Below are 21,846 nucleotides of genomic sequence, written 5' to 3'. Positions count from 1 at the left end.
CAGAATGTCTGCCATGTTTTTATTAATTTAAGTTGGAGCCTGTACCTTATATTCAGTTTGTATATTAAATTAGGTTTGTATGGACCTACTTAAACAATCATTGTGAGAAAGCTCCTGGATATTTATTTCAGATCCAAGTTTCTCATTGCCAGACTCAGTCTCCTCTTCTGCTTCAATTGTGCTACAACTCTGCATTCCTGTGGGAAAGCATATGGACTTTCCTATGACCCCTAAGGATTTGATTCTTAAGAGGTGCCAGACCTTCACCTAGTGGTGATATGCAAACATCAGGCCTGATTCAACAGTGTTACTCCAGTGCCATGTTGGTGTAACTACAGTGAAGTCAGGCTCACTATTATTAAAGGGGTACAACATTAAGGTGATGTATAGAATGCTGCCTAATAAGCAAAGGATGTGGATAGTTCAACACATTTCTAGTATTCATTAGCTTTTTTGGCTTGTTTTCAGAGCTGCAAAGGTCACATCCCCCTACAGATCACTAGCTCCTGCTGTGATCACTCTAGCATGCACCCTGCTGGCAATGTAGCACAAACACACTAATGAACCCTGTTCGAGCCTGGGGACTGCCTAAAGGGTAAGGCAAATCTCTTCTTTCCACTCATGCAAGTTTCTTCAAAAATTTATCTTTCTAGTATCGTTATTTTCTAACCAAGAAGGCACAAAACATTACTGTTATGCAGTCAGGGGAAAAAAACCCACCACTCTACATGGGTCCAAATTCTAGAGTCCTTTCAATGGTTCCAAATTCTAGATTTCTCTTTGACAGAATGAAAAAACTCTAGAATTTGGACCCATGTAGAGTGGGTTTTTGTGACTACATACTTATCTGAATCAGGATCCTGGTATCCGCAGTGACCAATCATCTACACCTTCTCTTGCCATACCTGTTGTCCTGAACGGTGTTTTTGTCTGAGTTGTACTGTAAATTCTCCAGGGCAGGAATCTGCTCCTGCTTTCCAAGGGTCCATTTACATTTACAACATAAATGAATTTAAAAAAGGTAAGCCGTAGGTATCCCAAATGACAGCATCATTATTTGAATTACCATTCAGGCTACCCTTTTTTCCTTGTTGCTAAAGCTAAGTTTGGTGCTAGACTAACTTGTGTAACCCACGCATTTTGGGAAAAATATGCACACACATTCACATCATGATGGTAACAGGAACCTTACCTCTGCCAGCTGGAAGAGTGCTGACTTCCCACAGTCTTTTACAGGCTCAGGACTCCCCAGCTGTGAAGTATTTGATGAGATCTACATTTTGAACAAACAGAAGAGAGAACATTTCAGGGTCACTGGGGAAAGAGGGGGTGGGGGGAAAAGGCTGATTGTCCTTCAGCTTCCCTTGGGATATTGCAGACAGTCAGTATAAACACAGGGCCCCATGTTAGGAAAGCATCCCTGTTCAGGAAGCACTTAAGCATGTGCTGAAGTTCCATGAAAGTCAACAGGATATAAGCATGTGTAAAAGTTTTTTCCTGAATCAGGACCTAGGTGAGTAACCACATTTTATACAGGATTTGTAACCTCTATAGATGACACATGCTGGCCATGCAGGTTTTTCTACATCACTTGTCTTAAATGACCACAAAAAAACCCCCTATCTGCTACTTAGCAGATTTGAGTCTTTTACTAAAGTATAAAGTTCTACTGGAAACTTTGGGGAATCTTGATTGTTTGAGATGGGTGTAGCCTTCAATGTATTCCTTTAAAGCAGGGGTCAGCAACCTTTCAGAAGCAGTGTGCAAAGTCTTCATTTATTCACTCTAATTTAAGGTTTTGCGTGCCAGTAATACATTTTAACGTTTTCAGAAGGTCTCTTTCTCTAAGTCTATTGTTGTATGTAAAGTAAATAAGATTTTTAAAATGTTTAAGAAGCTTCATTTAAAATTAAATTAAAATGCAGAGCCCCCCGGACCGGTGGCCAGGACCAGGGCAGTGTGAGTGCCACTGAAAATCAGCTTGCGTATCGCCTTTGGCACGTGTGCCATAGGTTGCCTACCCCTGCTTTAAAGCTAAACAAAAGCTTTCAGTAAGTAAAGTTTTCTGGATCAATAAGGTCTTATTTGCCCTTTTACGTAGACACTGCTATGCCTGCCTTAGCAGCTGCCTAGTGGGCCACTTCACAGAAGTGCCTCAATCTGCCTGTTGTTACAGGTGGCACAGCAAAGAGAGCATTTTCATCTAATGGCAGTCACACTGCTCAGATAGCATCAGCGTAGCAGCTCATTGTGTTGTCCCAATCTTGGCTTTGTAGAATTAAATGGTATTGTTTGGAATGAGCGACTCCATCCCTTAACACTGGTTTTTCAGGGCACAGGTGTTCCTGAAACAGTTTCTTCATAACACACATTTATATTCACAGTCTTTTGGTATATACAAGGCCAATCTATTTTTTGTTTGCAGGTTTGTCCACCCCTGGATCTAAATGTGTTTTTATATCACATTTTTCCTTTGGAATATATTACTACACTTTGCACTTTCAAGGGGATACACTGGAATTAAACAACCACCACCCATTTTTATTGCCACTCACTTACCATACGCCTATGTTTAAAATACATGGGAACACTATTTTAAATATTTATTAATAGTTATTACTTCTATTACAGTAGCTCCTGATGGTCCAGTCAAAATTGGGTCTCTGTTGTGCGAGGCATTATATAGCCTATATAGCCCGCCCCAAAGAGCTTCCAGTCTAAAACCTGATCCTCCAATGAGCTCCATAGAGGCAGACCTTTTAAGTACACAGAGCCTCATTATAGTCAACAAATGAGTACACTCAGTGATCCTCTGGCACAGATTGGCTTGCAGGATCCAGGCCTTAGTTTCTTTCATTTCTATTCTATAGTAACTTACATTATAAAAATATTAACCACAAGGCAAATCTCCTCAATTCAACATCAAAGCTACAGAGGGGTCTGGAAAAGTAACTCCATGTTGCTTAAACAGAACACAAGCTCACGCAGAGGTATGGTCTGATTTTTGACACCACACATGCAAACCAAACAGAGTGGAAATACATCATTAATTGTGATGTGGACATTCACAACCAAATGATGGCAGAGCTGTTGTTACGGTTTTACAAGATGGAAGGAGAAGTCAACATATTGCCTTAGCATGAAATACACTCAATAGCTATGAGAACAAACTGCAGGAAACACAGCACAGCAAGCTTAGAATTTACCACAGCGAAGATGTTTGCTGGGCTTGGGAGGTGACAGAAGGATCAAACAGCTCCCAGTAATGATTCCAAATTTTACTTTCTTCTCATTAAATGCAATCTTCTAGTTTTAACAGAATTATCAGTATCTATCCATTCACGTCAAGCGTGAATGGCTAGTTCTTATACACAGGGTTGGCTTCTGAGCCCACAAACACACTTATTTTTAGGATCATGTTACTATCTCAGAGCCCTTTACAATAATTGCCAATATTTAAGCTACTATTTATGGCATGGGCTGTATGTTATGCCATAGTATATACTTTTTGTTGCCTATGGAGTATAGGGCAACTCAGACATTTAGTAAAATGTTAAGGCTTTAACTAACACTAATACTATAAGCATATTTACATATTTTATATAATGATGAATCTATATAGGAAGATTATGGCTTTTCCCTAAACTTGGAGTTGGGAGAGAGGGGGAATAGTGAATCAGCCATTGTGTATACAAATATCACGCTGCTAGGTCAACCTCTAATTCACAGGTGTTTTGCCTCGAATTGCTAGATTTAAATATTTTGCACAAAACCCAAACAAAATGTAAAGAGTTGTCTCTAAGTCTATTGCGTGTGGGTCAGTGAAGCTACACAGGGGATGAATTCCTCCCCAAGCATTTGTGTGTCCTGACTGCAAGTAGACTGAGGGAATAGAAAGGGAAATTATACATTGCTGCAACAAGGGTACTAGCCTGCACTCGTTTTGATGTTAGTCTAGAGAAAAGCTTTAGTAGAGCAGCTAAAAGAAGGGCACTGATTTTTGAGGTGATTAGCCATCACCTCAAAAATTAGTGATTTTATTGCCATCATTCGTTGGAAACATTTTCATTGTTTAATAAAAGATGAGAATTAGTTAAGTAAACCCAAGGGGAGTTTGCAAGTCTTCACTACACAGTGTTCATCACTATCTGTTCTCATTTGCCAAACAGAGATTCAATAAGCCCCGAGAACAAGTGTTTCCACCTGCTCCTTTTTCCTCATATGGAAAGAAGGAGAGGAGCAGCCAGCAGCACATGACCAGAGAACTCTCCAACAACCACCAGCAAGTGCACCTCAAACCATTGTCTGCTGACCAACCTCTGGCCTAGATCATAACCTTCCATTGAAAACCCCATGGAGAGACAAAATTTAAGAATATAAGAACAGCCATACTGGGTCAGACCAAAGGTCCATCCAGCCCTGTATCCTGTCTACCGAGAGTGACCAATGCCAGGTGTCCCAGAGGGAATGAACAAAACAGGTAATGATCAAGTGATCTCTCCTGCCATCCATCTCCACCCTCTGACAAACAGAGGCTAGGGACACCATTCCTTACCCATCCTGGCTAATAGCCAATAATGAACTTAACCTTGATGAATTTATCTACACCTCTATACCCCAATATAACGCTGTCCTTGGGAGCCAAAAAATCTTACCGCGTTATAGGTGAAACTGTGTTATACCAAACTTGCTCTGATCCGTCAGAGTGTGCAGTCCTGCCCCCCCCCCGGAGCGCTGCTTTACCGTGTTATATCCAAATTCGTGTTACATCGGGTCACGTTATGTCAGGGTAGAGGTATAGTTCTCTTTTAAACCCTGTTATATAGTCTTAGCCTTCACAATCTCCTCAGGCAAGGAGTTCCACAGGTTGACTGTGCGCTGTGTGAAGAACTTCCTTTTATTTATTTTAAACCTGTTGCCCATTAATTTCATTTGGTGGCCCCTAGTTCTTATATTATGGGGACAAGTAAGTAACTTTTCCTTATTCATTTTCTCCACACCATCATGATTTTATATACCTCTATCATATCCCTCCTTAGTCTTCTCTTTTCCAAGCTGAAAAGTCCGAGCCTCTTTAATCTCTCCTCATATGAGACCCATTCCAAACCCCTAATCATTTTAGTTGCCCTTCTCTGAACCTTTTCTAATGCCAGTATATCTTTTTTGAGAGGAGGAGACCATATCTATATGCAGTATTCATGTATTTATATAAGGACAATAAGACAATAAGTACCATGGATTTATATAAGGACAATAAGATATTCTCTGTCTTATCCTCTATCCCTTTTTAAATGATTCCTACCATCCTGTTTGCTTTTTTGACTTCACGTGGTCAGAACCACTACAGGGTGAGCAGGGGTCCTTAACTCAATGATATCATCAGATCTGTGGGACTTTCCCATGGATTTTTAAACATCTCTGTGGCATCTGCATGCATATCCAGACATGCTGCACTACTCCTAGGGCTCTCATCCCCTGTTGTGGCCGGTCAAGAACAGGCAGGCCTGATTAGCCCTATTAGTTTTAATTGAAAAATATAGCACTTGGTGAAAACAAGAAGGTGAAAGGCATACTGGGACTTTCAGGAAGAAAGAATGCCATGGTATATAATGAGTTGTCTATGAGTGACAGGGGAATTCTATTCCTGGGGCAAAGGATGGCCATTATAAGTGACCCATCTACTCGATGGGATCACTCTTTTCACAAAGAGTCAGTCTTATCCACTCCTGCTGCGAAGGGAATACAGAGAAAGGGAACATACGAGGAACACTCAGTCAGAACAAAACACTATCTGGGATGGCTGCCAAGAATCCTCAGGCACACTGGCTCACAATGCATTTCAGATCATTTCACAGGACTATTTCACTACTGGTTAAATATCTACTTTCACTCCTTTTTTTAGTGGCACTGTACATTGCTCATTGCAGTATGTTGCAAACTGCTTACCATAACTCAGCTTACTAATGTCAGCAACGCATTAATAGACCAGCCACAGGAAGAACTGGCCGAGCAAGGAATGGGACTTTTGTTAAGTGTGACAAAGATGCCCTGTGTGAATGAAAGTCCTGTATTAGAAAAAAGCATAAGGAGAGCCAACAGCAGAAAGAAGGGCTTAAAGAGATACTATGGATTGCTGTGTGTTTCCCTCTGGAACAACCTAGATGAAGCCAGGCTGCATACCACCTCCCCAATGCTGTGCAGCAAGATGTTAGTCATTGCAGTTAGCATTGCAATGATGTTGACATGACACAGGCGAGTAACCCTTAGTGAACAAAGGTTCTTGGTGCTGAAGTGTTTTTATGGCCCTGGTCAGATTTCTCTCTCTCAGTTCCCTAATTTGAAGTAAATTATTGTCCTAAACTTCAGAGGCAAGGCCAGCCTGGAACAGACATTCTTCTCTTCCAACATAAAATAAGTCCTAGCTACAAGTAGCAGAGTAAGGGGAGGTTTTAACACTTCCAACAACAGAAAAAACAGATCCTATATTTAAAACTTCCCCCTTCCAAATTAACCAACAAACTGCACCTTAGAATGAATATTTTTAAAAGCTTATTTTGATTGTTGTTGTCCCGGACACCACAGGAAGAATGACAAGACACAAGGCATACGATTTAACTATGCTGCAACTTTATTAAGTAACACTACTGGGAACTATCCAGCAATCACTTGTCCAGCACAGATCATCCTTCCTTTGTAATCCATACTACTTGGCGGAGGGCTGTCATCAGCCCCCCCTCTGCTGCGCCTTCAGAAGAGCTTGTCCCAGTAAGAGTTGAAATACAGTAGCAAAACCTGTCACCTTGCTCTCTATTTCTATTCCATTAGGGAACCTTTGTTGGATGGTCTTTTGACAAGGCTAATTCATGATCTAGAGGATGGCGTGGACTGCACCCTCAGCAAGTTTTCAGATGATACTAAACTGGGAGCAGTGGTAGATACGCTAGACGATAGGGATAGCATACAGAGGGACCTAGACAAATTAGAGGATTGGACCAAAGGAAATCTAATGAGGTTCAACAAGGACAAGTGCAGAGTCCTGCACTTAGGACAGAAGAATCCCATGCACTGCTACAGACTAGAGACCGAGTGGCTAGGCAGCAGTTCTGCAGAAAAGGACCTAGGGGTTACAGTGACCGAGAAGCTGGATATGAGCCAACAGTGTGCCCTTGTTGCCAAGAAGCCTAACGGCATTCTGGGCTTTATAAGTAGGAGCACTGCCAGCAGATCGAGGGATGTGATCATTCCCCTCTATTTGGCATTGGTGAGGCCTCATCTGAAGTACTGTGTCCAGTTTTGGGCCCCACACTACAAGAAAGATGTGGAAAAACTGTAAAGCGTCCAGCGAAGGGCAACAAAAATGATTAGGAGGCTGGAGCACATGACTTATGAGGAGAGGCTGAGGGAACTGGGATATTTAGTCTGGAGAAGAGAAGAATAAGGGGGGGATTTGATAACTGCTTTCAACTACCTGAAAGGGGGTTCCAAAGAGGATGGATCTAGACTATTCTCAGTGTTACCAGATGAAAGAACAAGGAGTAATGGTCTCAAGTTGCAGTGGGGGAGGTTTAGGTTGGATATTAGGAAAAACTATTGCACGAGGAGGGTGGTGAAGCACTGGAATGGGTTACTAGGGAGGTGGTGGAATCTCCTTCCTTAGAGGTTTTTAAAGTCAGGCTTGACAAAGCCCTGGCTGGGATGATTTAGTTGGGGATTGGTCCTGCTTGAGCAGGGGTTTGGATTAGATGACCTCCTGAGGTCCCTTCCAACCCTGATATTCTGAGTTCCCCTGACTTCTACTGTTTCACACAACATCTTCAGTATACTGAGTAAACTAGCTGGGCATACGTAGGTGCATCATTAAACCCACTTATAGTACCTTCCTACAGGAAAGCTAGGAAATATTAACACATTTTTACAGAGATTCTGTGGAATCCTAAAATCAGCGCTATAATCATCTATTAACTTCTTTAGGATGGTTTAATAATTTTGTAGGCAGGCGATCATATTCCGTTCAGTTCTACAGGTTGTTGTTAATAGAGTCATTTAGATAGCACACAAACAATGGTAGAGATTTTAATAGCTGATGAGGGGATTTAGCTACACAACTCAATTGTGATATTCACATTTATAGGAGTTGTGTATCCAAATCCTGGCGCTAGCTTCAAAAGTCTCACCCTATGGCTTATCCTATTAAATTCTATAGGCTTTTCCCATGGGGGTTGCCCAATCTGATTTATAACCATTCAAGAAAAACATTTAGTACATCTGGAAAGTCCTTCACTGCTACTGTACATTCATGCTATTGTGCGTCTTGTCAGGATACTGCTATTCAGACATTTTCTGGCCCCTTAATGGTTACCTGCAAATTATTGTTTTACACTTAGATCTTTTGTCAGTAATGATGTGTCCTGAATGCCTATTACAGCCAGGCAATACATAATTATCTTAAATCTTAACACAAAGGAAGACAGAGGGCTGGATTATGCCCAAGACCCTATGAGAACAAACGGTGATGAGTAGGGAATACAGGGGTTCCTGGATCCCGTAATGCACCCGTGCAGGGCCAGGCACAATCCCAGTTCTTATGCTCAAAGAACAGAGACTACGAACACCTAGCTCCATGAGCAATACTAGACCCCAAAGTAGACTGGAAGGAGGTAGGACCACATTATTAAATACATTCAACATATTCCTACAGCTGAGAGAACTCTGTTAAAATTATCCGTAGGCCACCATAATGTACACATTCAAGTACAGGTAGCAGGGGGGAAAAAAAAAAAAGAAGCAGCTCTAGCCAGACATTGAAGGTATTTTTAGATATGCAGTCTATCGTGCGTTATTTACTGATCCACTATGGCATTATGTGGCCTTGTAACTCTTGAGATTTGTTTGCTCTGCATCTCTCTATTTCTAAGGTGTATGCTTCCCGCCTGCGGAGGTGGCTGTCATTCTGCAAGCTGCTGCAGCTCCTTTCAAAGGAGGAGCATGCTGCCACTTTCGATCACCCTCTGTTTGTTGCTTCCCTTGATCTAAAGTAAGAGGCCCTTTGGAATGAAAGTCTGCGGCTGTTCTTCGGTATGGAAAGACACATAATATCCATGACTTCACTGCTTTTGTGTATGTGGGGCTCTGGCGTATTATGTACGGTGTGTTAGAATAGCAAACCTATCTCTCCCAGGATCACTGGTTACTACGCCAACATTCTTCCCCAGCAGAAGGCTCAAATCAATTCTGTTATGCTGCTGGGAATTTACTGCTTGTTCCTTTCGCTGCTAATGATGTGACCACCTGGTGTAACCCACATGCTTTATACTGCAGCATTTGAATTTGTTTCTCTTGTGGAGGAGGATACATGAATCTTATCCAGATACTCTTGGCCTCTGCACAGATGCAGAGAACAGAGCAGGGCAACTCAGGTGGAAGGATCCAGGAACTTCCAGAATGGGGTGGAAGAGTTACCAGATATGCTCGGTAGCCATCCTGAGACTATAGGAACTTTTTTCATTGTGGTCACCGCACATGACAGGTCATACCCTCGTCAGCCTCTGAATGCTGAGCCAATCAGAGTGGAAAGGGTGGGGGAAGATTATAGAGGAGTTAAAAACAGCCCTGTAGACTCAGCAGCTAATGTGAGGGCTGAGTCCCTTTCCTTGTGCCATTTTGGACATGGCGTAGGGCTATTCTAGCTGTATTTACTAGGGAAGGCTAATGTTTGGTCCACTATGGTGTGTTTTCTGGGCCTAAACAGAGAGCTGGGAGGGGAGCATCTGTTACCCCTAGATGCTACAGAGCCTGTGGACCTACATTTAGCTATTACCTACCTGCTCTAATCTGGCATTCTGTCTCAGTTAGAGAGAGAGAGAGAGAATAGGGTAACACTTCAGCAAAGAGTTAAGCTGAGGTGCAGGAAGAAGGGAAGTGAACAGTTATACAGAATATTGCCTGTACAGCTCCATCCCGGCATTATGCTTGCAAAGGCTGGTCAGACATAATTGACAATATCCTTTCCTCTCTCCCACTTAAAAAAAAATAGTTAAGTTGTTATACCTCCGCAAATTGAAACAGTGCTGACTCCTCTGTTTGTTTTGCAGTCGCCGGGGCATCAGGTTGTGATGGGCTTGAAGAGAGCTGGAGGGAAAAACAATTATTTTGTATATAATCATCTCTAGCTTCAACATTCTACACTTCTTATACCGAAATGTATAAAGACCCTCGGTATCCAAGACCATGCAGATAACCGTACTGTAAAGAGTACTTGGCTTTCCCAAGGGGCTAATCAAAGGTAATCTGTGAGAAGTTATTACATCACTTTCACTATTAAAATCACCATGAGAATGAATACAACATAATAGATTTTTAAAGAGCTTTTACTGCTTCACCGAATAATCAAAATAAAAAAGTAATACCATCTCATGTTTCAGAGTTCAGTAAAAGGGGTATTTCACTGCAGTATGCTGGCATTTAAAAAGCACAATAAGCTACTTAGTTTGGAATGTGTGCGGATGCAGACATCATAACAGCTGCACCAAACCAAAGTGAGGTACTGGATAAATGCCAGAAGCCATAGACACTGTCCTTTGTAATCGGAATTTCAGATTAACATTGGGTTTGTACAGTGATTTATTTTCTACTGCCACAGATGCCTGCAATGTAACCAGAAGTATGTTTTAATTTCCAAGGAAATTAAAACAGGCCAAAAATAGGCATCTGAGATGAAGCACAGCTTCCAACTTGCTCACCTTAAAAAGATGGACGTGCAGATATGGCTGTGGATTGCCACCCTACCCTGCCACTAGGTAAGGAAAAGCCAGTGGAATTTAGTGGGAGTCACAGGGCCTCAGCATTACCATAACTACAGCACCTAACAAAATGCTGCACAACGTCCCTCCTGCCCACAGCATGGCAGAATGAACAAATGCAATCATGCAATCAAATGCTGTGATTTCCCCTATATTACCAGGAAACTCCAAACAAAAGGCCATAAAAAAAAAAAAGATTGAGTAGAGTGATTTTCACTGTTTTGTAGGAATTGTGCAAATGTTACTTTAGAAATATTGGATGATGAATATTTATTTATTATCCCCACCACCACCAACATGGACATTGGACTTTCAAGGTGGTGGTAAGTGATCTTATTACTGAGTTTCCCCTCCCTTCGAGAGTGAAGCCATTAGCTTTTAAAAATTCAATATCAGACATTTTATTCTGGCTGTTATTTTTCCCAACATATTAAGGATCTCTCTGTTCATGTATTTCAGGAGTTTTGAGATCTTAGCTTGAAACTTTGGGTTTTGTGGGTTGAAGTTAAGATATGGGCATTCATTTATTTTGGGGGTGCAGGAAGAGAGGGCAATGTTATTAGCACTAAAAGACAGGAGGCTCAGATCCATAGCCGGTGTAAATCGGCAAAGCTTGAGTATCTTCAGTGGAGTTAGAGTGATTTACACCAGCTAAGGATATGGCCCTAGTGCGTCTGCTTTAACTGAATGTCTTTGCTTATGGGTTTAGATTAGCTCTTATGTTCCCCGCCCCCCGCTCCCGGCCCAAGAGCTGTACGGAACTTAGCCACACAATGCCCCCTATAGTTCTCAAGATTTCCACAGCTCACATATTTACATTTATGTGTGATTTCATTATTTACAATCATTTTAACAAATCAGAAAAACATTGCATAAACTCAAATGAGCCTTGGATGTTCAGTGAGGGCTGAGGTTCTTTGGGAACTGTGTACTGTTCATAAAAAACATTTGCAGCATATAACATCTACTGCAGATGTTCCAGTATATGCCGTACATACCAAACAATAGCAGCTCCAGAACTTTTGAACAGTTTGGTTCAACCGAATACTCAGCCTAATAGCCTTGTATTGGTAGCTCACATTTCCTGCTGTTTTACATTTTTTTAAAACAACAGATAATCTCCAGGCATGCAAAAAAGATACATTTTAAAAATAGTGCTTAACAGAATATCGAAATTGAAATGAGAAGAAAATTTCACCCCGCAACAAATCAATGAATGTACAAATACTTTGGTGCTGGGCTAGGATATATGCCAAGTTTAAGCCCAAACAGGAACTTTGTTACCAAACTACAATATCCTGAAAATTGGGAGTTTCTAACAAACTCCAGGTGATCATTAACCTGAGACTCTTCCTGGCTGTTAGCAATAGAGAGTCCACTTTATTGACAGACACTCAAAGGACTTAAACATGTTCAAGAAGTCAAGTGAAGTCACCCTCTGGTGTCAAATTGCCATATGTGAAGCCAAAAGGAAGTGCTGGTGGTATGTAATGAAAGGAAGCAGGGAAAGGGATATATAGTACAAAGTCTGCCTTCTAGGACAGCTGAGAATTCTGGACTTAATCCACACAAGACTTACTCTGTCCTCAGTGGGACTACTCACAAGTCTACAGTGACTGAGGCATACAAGACTTTGCTGGAATGGGCCCGGAGCGTTTGGTCAGCTCTGTGGCTATAGAATAAAGAAAGACTGTGGAGCATCCACAGGCTGTCAGAAGCAATACAATCACTTTGGACTAAGGCCTGGTCTACACTACGCGTTTAAACCGATTTTAGCAGCGTTAAACCGATTTAACGCCGCACCCGTCCACACTACGAGGCCCTTTATATCGATATAAAGGGCTCATTAAATCGGTTTCTGTACTCCTCCCCAATGAGAGGAGTAGCTCTAAAATCGGTATTACCATATCGGATTAGGGTTAGTGTGGCCGCAAATCGACAGTATTGGCCTCCGGGCGGTATCCCACAGTGCACCACTGTGACCGCTCTGAACAGCAATCTGAACTCGGATGCAGTGGCCATGTAAACAGGAAAAGCCCCGCTAACTTTTGAATTACATTTCCTGTTTGCCCAGCGTGGGGCTCTGATCAGCACGGGTGGCGATGCAGTCCCAAATCCAAAAAGAGCTCCAGCATGGACCGTACAGGAGATACTGGATCTGATCGCTGTATGAGGAGACAAATCTGTTCTATCAGAGCTCCGTTACAGAAGACAAAATGCCAAAGCGTTTGAAAAAAATCTCCAGGCTACACAGTAGTGCGTGACAAGTGTAACGGAAAGCCAAAGAATCAAATGGACGCTCATGGAGGGAAGGAGGGAGGGGGTACTGAGGACTCCAGCTATCCCACAGTCCACAGCAGTCTCCGAAAAGTATTTGCATTCTTGGCTGAGCTCCCAGTGCCTGTAGGTTCAAACACATTGTCCAGTGTGGTTCAGGGTATAGCTCGTCAATTTACTCCCTCCCTCCCCCACATGAAAGAAAAGGGAAAGAAACCGTTTCTTGACTTTTTTCAATTTCACCCTATGTCTACTGAATGCTGCTGGTAGACGTGATGCTGCAGCAGTGAAGAGCAGTATCTGCTCCTCTCCCCTCCCTGGTGGCAGACGGTACAATATGACTGATATCCGTCGTCACCATCAGCCTGCGAGTGCTCCTGGCTGGCCTCAGGTGAGGCTGGCGGGGGCGCCTGGGTAAAAATAGGAATGATTCCTGGTCATTCCCAGTAGATGGGACAGAAAAGACGGTTACTCACCTTTGTAACTGTTGTTCTTCGAGATGTGTTGCTCACATCCATTCCAGTTAGGTGTGCGCGCCGCGCGTGCACGTTCGTCGGAAACTTTTTTTACCCTAGCAACTCCAGTGGGCCGGCAGGTCGCCCCCTGGAGCGGCGCCGCCATGGCGCTCAATATATATCCCTGCCGGCCCACCCGCTCCTCAGTTCCTTCTTGCCGGCTACTCCGACAGTGGGGAAGGAGGGCGGGTGTGGAATGGATGTGAGCAACACATCTCGAAGAACAACAGTTACAAAGGTGAGTAACCGTCTTTTCTTCTTCGAGTGATTGCTCACATCCATTCCAGTTAGGTGAATCCCAAGCCATACCTAGGCGGTGGGGTCGGAGTGAGAAGTCGCGGCATGGAGCACTGCAGATCCGAAGGCCGCGTCCTCTCTTGACTGCTGGACCAGGGCGTAGTGGGAAGCAAAGGTGTGGACCGATGACCAGGTCGCCGCCCGACAGATTTCCTGGATGGGCACACGGGCGAGGAAAGCCAGCGACGACGCCTGCGCCCTGGTAGAATGCGCAGTCACCCGGCCCGTAGGGACGTGGGCCAAGTCATAGCAGGTCCTGATACAGGACGTTACCCATGAGGATAACCTCTGGGAGGAGATAGGAAGCCCCTTCATGCGGTCCGCTACCGCCACGAAAAGCTGGGGGGATTTGCGGAAGGGCTTGGTCCTCTCCACATAGAACGCGAGAGCCCTACGGACATCAAGCGAGTGGAGCTGCTGCTCCCTGCCTGAGGAGTGAGGTTTCGGGAAAAAAACCGGAAGGAATATCTTTTGGTTGATGTGGAAGGACGAGACTACCTTGGGGAGAAAGGCAGGGTGTGGCCTCAGCTGCACCTTATCTTTGTGGAAGACTGTATACGGGGGGTCTACCACAAGAGCCCGGAGTTCCGACACCCGCTTAGCTGAGGTGATAGCTACTAAAAAGGCAGTCTTCCAAGAGAGGTAAAGCAGGGAGCAAGTAGCTAACGGCTCAAAGGGGGGCCCCCATGAGCCGAGACAACACCAGGTTAAGATCCCAGGTTGGAGCAGGGAGTCGGACGTTAGGGTATAAACGTTCCAGCCCCTTAAGGAATCTAGACACCGTCGGGTGAGAAAAAACAGAGCGACCATCCCCACCCGGGTGAAAGGTGGAGATAGCTGCCAGGTGGACCCGCAACGACGATATCGCCAGACCCTGTTGTTTGAGGGACCAAACGTAGTCTAAGATATTGGCCACCGAAACTTCCATAGGGCGGAGATCTCTCTCCACGCACCAACAGGAGAAACGCTTCCACTTGGCCGAGTATGTCGCTCTCGTGGAAGGCTTCCTGCTGCCCAAAAGCACCTCCCTCACCGGTGTGGAGCAGCGCAGTTCAGAGCCGGTCAGCCACGCAGGAACCACGCCGCTAGGTGCAGCGACTGCAGGTCCGGGTGACAGAGAGTCCCGTGCTCCTGGGTAATCAGGTCCGGGTGAAGGGGCAGGGGAACTGGGTCGGCTATGGCCAGGTCCAGCAGCATGGGGTACCAATGCTGCCTGGGCCATGCCGGGGCTACCATGATCACGCGAGCCCTGTCCCTGCGCACCTTCAGAAGGACCTTGTGAACTAGAGGAAACGGGGGAAACGCGTAGTACAAGTGGGTCGTCCACGGAATAAGGAAGGCATCCGCTATCGACCCGGGCTCCCTGCCCTGAAAGGAGCAGAACGCCTGGCACTTCTTGTTCCCCCCGGACGCGAAGAGGTCCACACGGGGATAACCCCACCTCTGGAAGATGGAGAGAGCGACGTCCGGGCGAAGGGACCACTCGTGCGATAGGAAGGATCTGCTCAAGTGATCCGCCAGCGTGTTCCGTACTCCGGGGAGGAAGGAAGCTGTGAGGTGAATGGAATGGGCTACACAAAAGTCCCAGAGTCGTATCGCCTCGTGACACAGGGGAGAGGATCTGGTGCCGCCCTGCTTGTTGATATAGTACATGGTCGTCGTGTTGTCGGTAAACACCGCGACACAACGACCTCGAAGCTGGTGGCAGAACGTTTGACAAGCAAGGCGGACCGCTCTCAACTCCCGCATGTTGATGTGCAACCTCACCTCCTGCGGGGACCACAGGCCCTGCGTTCTCAGGGTTCCCAGGTGGGCCCCCCAGCCGAGATCTGAGGCATCCGTTGTCAGGGACACTGAGGGCTGAGGTGGGTGGAAAGGGAGCCCCGCACACACTACGGACTGGTCTAGCCACCAGTCGAGAGAATCTAACACCCCTTGGGGGATCGTGATCAGCATGTCTAGCGGCTGCCTTGCCGGCCGGTAATGTTCGATGAGCCACAACTGGAGGGGCCTCATGCGGAGCCGAGCATAACCGGTCACAAACGTGCATGCTGCCATGTGGCCTAACAGGGTTAGACATGTCTGCACTGATGTCAAGGGGGCTGCCCGCAGTCGTTGAACGATCGCCGACAATGCCTGGAACCTCGGCAACGGCAGAAGAGCCCTGGCCACGGTGGCGTCCAGGACGGCCCCGATGAACTCCACCCTCTGCGTGGGGATCAGGGTGGACTTGTCCATGTTGATCAAGAGGCCCAAAGTAGCAAACAGGCCGGTGATCACGCGGACATGGCTGCAAACTTGCAGTTCCGACGTGCCCCGAATTAACCAATCGTCTAGGTAAGGGAACACGTGGATACGACTGCGCCGAAGATGTGCCACAACAACTGCCATGCATTTTGTAAATACCCTCGGGGCCGTAGAAAGGCCAAATGGGAGGACTGCAAATTGGTAGTGAAGGGGGCCCACCACGAAACGAAGGAAACGTCTGTGGTGTGGCCAAATGGCAATGTGAAAATAAGCGTCCTGCATGTCGAGGGCGGCGTACCAGTCTCCCGGATCCAGGGATGGGATAATGGTCCCCAGGGATACCATGCGGAACTTCAACTTCACCAGGTATTTGTTGAGCTCTTGCAGGTCGAGGATAGGACTGAGGCCTCCCTTGGCCTTGGGGATCAGAAAGTAACGGGAATAAAACCCCTTGCCTTTCTCGTTTACCGGAACCGCCTCTATAGCTCCTTTGCTGAGGAGCGCCTGTACCTCCTGCCGAAGGAATTGCTCGTGAGAGGGGTCCCTGAAGAGGGACGAGGAAGGGGGGCGGGAAGGAGGAAACGATATAAACTGCAGGCGGTATCCTGTCTGCACCGTGCGTAAGACCCAGCGGTCCGATGTTATTTGGGTCCACGCCAGGAGGAAAAACGAAAGGCGGTTGGAAAACGGGGGGGAAGGATCCGTGGGGAAAACTGTTACTGCGCCCTCGGGCGCACCTTCAAAATGAAGGCTTGGGTCCAGGCGGGGGCTTAGAGGAGCCTTGATTCTGCCCCCCTTGGTTCCCCGAATGCCTGCGCCTTCCATTCCTGCCACGGCGCCTATTAAGGTCCTGCCGTTGGCGGAACTGGGGATATGGCCTTCGCTGCTGTTGCTGCTGTGGCCCGAAGGGTCTGCGCTGCGTTCCCGGTGTGTGCATCCCGAGGGAGCGCATAATGACCCGATTGTCCTTTAGACTCTTAAGTCTGGGGTCTGTCTTCTCCGAAAACAGGCCCTGGCCTTCGAATGGGAGGTCCTGGATGGTATGTTGGAGCTCCGGAGGAAGGCCAGAGACCTGCAGCCAGGAGATACGGCGCGTCGTTACCCCCGAAGCGAGGGTGCGGGCAGCCGAGTCTGCAGCGTCCAAAGAAGCTTGCAATGATGTACGCGCAACCTTCTTGCCCTCATCTAGGATGGCTGCAAATTCTTGGCGGGCGTCTTGCGGCAGCAGCTCTTTAAATTTGTCCGCTGCCACCCATGAGTTGAAAGCGTACCTGCTGAGCAGGGCTTGTTGGTTCAAAACCCTGAGCTGCAGCGCCCCAGCCGAGTATACTTTGCGTCCAAGGAGGTCCATACGCCTGGCCTCCCTGGATTTGGGGGCTGGAGCTTCCTGCCCGTGACGCTCTCTGTCATTTACCGACTGTACCACCAGGGAACATGGTGTCAGGTGGATATGGAGGTACTCATAGCCTTTAGAGGGGGCCATGTACTTCCTCTCGATGCCCCTCGCCGTAGGGGGGATGGAGGCTGGTGACTGCCAGATGGTATTGGCGTTGGCCTGGATCGTCCTTATGAAGGGTAGGGCGACCCTGGTGGGAGCATCCGACGAGAGGATGGTGACAATCGGATCCTCGATCTCCGAGACCTCCTCGGCTTGTAGGCTCAGATTCTGAGCTACTCGCCTAAGGAGGTCTTGGTGCGCCCTGAGATCCAGCGGGGGGGGGCTACTGGAGGAGGTGCCAGCCACCGCTTCATCAGGGGAGGAGGATGAGGAGACCCCCGGCAAGAAAGTGTCCAATGGGGGGTCCCCCTCGGCCCTCGCCTCTGTCTCAGGAGCCAGAGCGGAGTCTTGCTGCTTGGACCCTTCCTCTCCATCCGGGGAGGGAGGGGGGCGAGACAACGAGGCTTCCGGCACCCTGTGCTCCGCCGTCGCAGGCCTAGCAGGAAGCTGTTGGGGGCCCTGGGCTTGATGGTATGCCCATGGGGTTCAAAACCCCCACTGCTGCGGGCCTTGGTCTTGTTGTGGCGGGTCTGAAAAGAGCGCCGCCTGCCAGTCGGTGCCCAGCGCATACCCGCTGTCCGTTTGCGAAGAGACCGACGGCTGCCTAGAAGGCCACTGCGGGGCCGACCCTGGCTGGTAAGGGTCTGCGCGGGTTGGCAGCGACGATCTTCTCGGTGCCGGGGATCGGTACCAGGAGTCATAGTGGTGCCGGGATCGGGACCGGGACCGGGTTCTGTCTCGGTGCCGGGATCTGGACCGGTACCAGCCGCCACTTCGGTGCCGGGATCGGGACCGGGACCTGCCACTGACGCGGTGCCGGGAGGTCGACCGGGACCGGGACCTGCCACCAGCTCGGTGCCGCGAGGTCGACCGGTGCGGCGAGTGACGGCGGGACTGGCTCCTGGAGTCACGGTGCCGGTATCGGCGGCTGGAGTCAGACCGCGACCGTCTGGAGGTCGATCGGTGCCGCGAGTGCGACCGGTACCGCCGAGGGGAGCGGTGCCGGGACTGCGAGCGGCGATGAGATCTTGACCTGCCGTGACGTCGGGACCTGGACCGCGAGTCCCGAGACGGTGCCGACATCATGGGCTTGCCTCTAGATGCGACCCGCACCGGAGGTACCGGGGGTGGCAGCTGAGTAGGCTCTGTCAAGGCAATAAGGTCCCGTGCCGAGGCGAAGGTCTCCGGCGTGGATGGGACCAATATCTCAACCCCAGATCTTATGGGGGAGCTTGGCGGCACCGGACTCGACGGACCCGCCGGGCCCGGAGTCGACGGTGCCGGCGGCGCCGCGGCTGATGTTGAGGCCGGGCGCTCCAGTCGGGTCTGCCTGGCTGGAGTAGCAGACGCTGACGGTCTTGGCTCTGCACCCGGTGCCGGAGAAGGTCGGTGCCGGGGAGTCTTTCCGGTGCTGGTGCGATCCGGTGCCGGCGCCGAGATCACGGCCTGCGAAGCCGCCGGGTCAAGTGCCGCCTCCATAAGGAGAGTCCGGAGTCTTTGGTCTCTCTCCTTTTTTGTCCTGGGCTTAAAAGCCTTGCAGATGCGGCACTTGTCCGATCTGTGCGATTCCCCCAGGCACTTCAGGCACGCGTCGTGGGGGTCGCTGGTAGGCATAGGCTTCTTACAGGCCGCACACTGCTTAAAGCCCGGCGAACCAGGCATGAGCCCGGTGCCGGGTGCCGGGAAGGGCTACAGCCCCCGGCGAACAACTATTTACAACCTATTTACACTTAATTACTTACTAACTAAACTTAACGATCTAACTAACAACTATAACAATAACGAGAGATAACAAGGAGAGCTAGGGACGTGGAGGACAGCTATGCCGCGCTCCACAGTTCCAACGACCGACACGGCGGTAAGAAGGAACTGAGGAGCGGGTGGGCCGGCAGGGATATATATTGAGCGCCATGGCGGCGCCACTCCAGGGGGTGACCTGCCGGCCCACTGGAGTTGCTAGGGTAAAAAAAGTTTCCGACGAACGTGCACGCACGGCGCGCACACCTAACTGGAATGGATGTGAGCAATCACTCGAAGAACGGCTGGTAACCGTCCTCATCATAGCAACTGGGGGCTGAGCTCCAACAGCCCCCTCCCTTTCCTGTGTAAAGAAAAGATTCTGTCCTGCCTGGACTATCATAGCAGCGGGATGCTGGGCTCCTCTCCTCCGCACCGCTTAATGTCCTGCCTGGACTGTCATAGCAGCGGGAGGCTGCCTCCCCCTCATTTTATCTCACTAACAAGTCACTGTTTCTTATTCCTGCATTCTTTATAACTTCATGACACAAATGGGGGGGACACTGCCATGGTAGCCCAGGAAGGTTGGGGGAGGAGGGAAGCAACGGGTGGGGTTGTTGCAGAGGCACCCCTCGTGAATGGCATGTAGCTCATCATTTCTGCGGGATCTGACACGGAGCAGCTGTGCTCTCTGATACATTGGTTCTCTACCACACTTGCCCCATATTCTAGGCAGGACTGACTCTATTTTTAGAAACCATAAAGGAGGGATTGACTCGGGGAGTCATTCCCAGTTTTGCCTTTGCGCCCCCGGCCGACCTCAGCCAGGGGCACCCATGATAGCAGCAGACAGTACAGAACGACAGATAACCGTAATCTTACTGCCAATTTACAATGGCAGCAGACAGTACAGAACGACTGATAACCGTCTCTGCTATCATGCAAAAGCAAACAAATGCTGCTGTGTAGCGCTGCAGTAACGCCTCTGTTAGCGGCATCCAGTACACATACGGTGACAGTAAAAAAAAAAAGCTGAACGGGCTCCATGGTTGCCGTGCTATGGCGTCTGCCAGGGCAATCCAGGGAAAAAGGGCGCAAAATGATTGTCTGCCGTTGCTTTCCTGGAGGAAGGAATGAGTGACAACATTTATGCAGAACCACCCGCGACAATGATTTTTGCCCCATCAGGCACTGGGATCTCAACCCAGAATTCCAAGGGGTGGGGAGACTGTGGGACCTATGGGATAGCTCCAGAATAGCTACCCACAGTGCAACGCTCCGGAAATCGACGCTAGCCTCGGACCATGGACGCACACCGCCGAATTAATGTGCTTAGTGTGGCCACGTGCACTCAAATTTATACAATCTGTTTTACAAAAAAGGTTTATGTAAAATCAGAATAATCCCGTAGTGTAGACGTACCCTAAGTCAACTGCTAAAATGGTTACACTGACTCAGATGTATAATTTAACTATACAGAACTCTATCAAAACCTTGGCTTGTAAGTAAAGAGCCTTGTTAGCTAAGGCCACTCCTGCACTATATCTAACTGAGTGCTTCTTTGAACACTATTAAAGTGCTGTGTTTAGGGTTTCCATCATGTGCTATATACACTTTTCTGCAGCTCAAGTCTGGCTTCCCCATAAATAACAGGAATGGAGGGAGGGAAGCATGTAGTTGAAAACATTTGAGTAAAGGCTTGTCTCCTTCAGCTAAAGTGTTTGGGGTTTCTTTAAAAAAATTTTTTTGTGGAAAAAATCATCCTGTTACTTTTGGAAACTCACCTCTGCAAACTGGAACAATTGGGACTTCTGACATGCTTCAGTAGAATTAGATGCATCAGACTGGCAAGTACTCGAGGAAACCTGAAACAGTGATGACAGGGAATAAAACATCAATGACGTGCCTACAAAGACAGCAGCAAAATCTAGTAACAAGAAATACTGTGCAGCAACACCAACAGCATTCAGAAGCAGTGTTTAACAGAAGATGGACAGCCTGATATTTCATAATCCTGAATACACAGAAGTGAATGGAAATAAAGGTGAGGTCAGTACTACAGAATCCTTTTTAATACAACTCAGAATGGTTTAAACAGCAGTTAGGCCCAAAATACAATGTTTGGTTTTGATTTTAAACTTCACAAAAGGGTTTATGAAACCAAATATTAAAAGGACAGTCTCAAATTAAACATACATATGACTTGTGTTGGTCATGCTGTGGGATCAGCTACACCTCCTATTTGAAAATTCATTATGGAGAAAAAATTAGATTATTCCAAAAGCAAAAACACAACCCACATCATTTCAAAACCTGATTAAGTATGCTACGTGACAAAAGTGTATTTACTTATAACATTAAAAAAAAACAAAACAAGTACTTAAAAGCAAGAAAATGAGTAGTTAAACGACACCATAAGTCTTGAATTGCTCACATAACATAGTATAGAATTTTTAAGAGTGCTTAAGTGACTTAG

General features: G+C 47.3%; 2 protein-coding genes across 7 annotated transcripts in view; both read right to left on the bottom strand.

Annotated features, from left to right (window-relative positions):
• Positions 1–21,846, bottom strand: part of HHLA2 (HERV-H LTR-associating 2) — a 790,111-nt gene that overhangs the window by 270,392 nt on the left and 497,873 nt on the right. The window lies entirely within an intron of this gene.
• Positions 1–21,846, bottom strand: part of BBX (BBX high mobility group box domain containing) — a 221,797-nt gene that overhangs the window by 57,305 nt on the left and 142,646 nt on the right. For all 6 annotated transcript variants that reach the window (XM_050957572.1, XM_050957583.1, XM_050957590.1 and 3 more), the window contains 3 exons: positions 21,155–21,235; positions 10,048–10,128; positions 1,193–1,273 (listed from right to left, as the gene is read on the bottom strand). In XM_050957572.1, the coding sequence (XP_050813529.1) occupies positions 1,193–1,273; positions 10,048–10,128; positions 21,155–21,235 (243 nt within the window). The remainder of the gene's footprint in view (positions 1–1,192; positions 1,274–10,047; positions 10,129–21,154; positions 21,236–21,846) is intronic.

This window comes from Gopherus flavomarginatus, chromosome 1 (genome assembly GCF_025201925.1).
Source record: "Gopherus flavomarginatus isolate rGopFla2 chromosome 1, rGopFla2.mat.asm, whole genome shotgun sequence".
Taxonomy (NCBI): Eukaryota; Metazoa; Chordata; order Testudines; family Testudinidae; genus Gopherus; species Gopherus flavomarginatus.
Note: the sequence above shows the minus strand (reverse complement) of the source record. Positions and strands in the feature narration are given on the sequence as shown.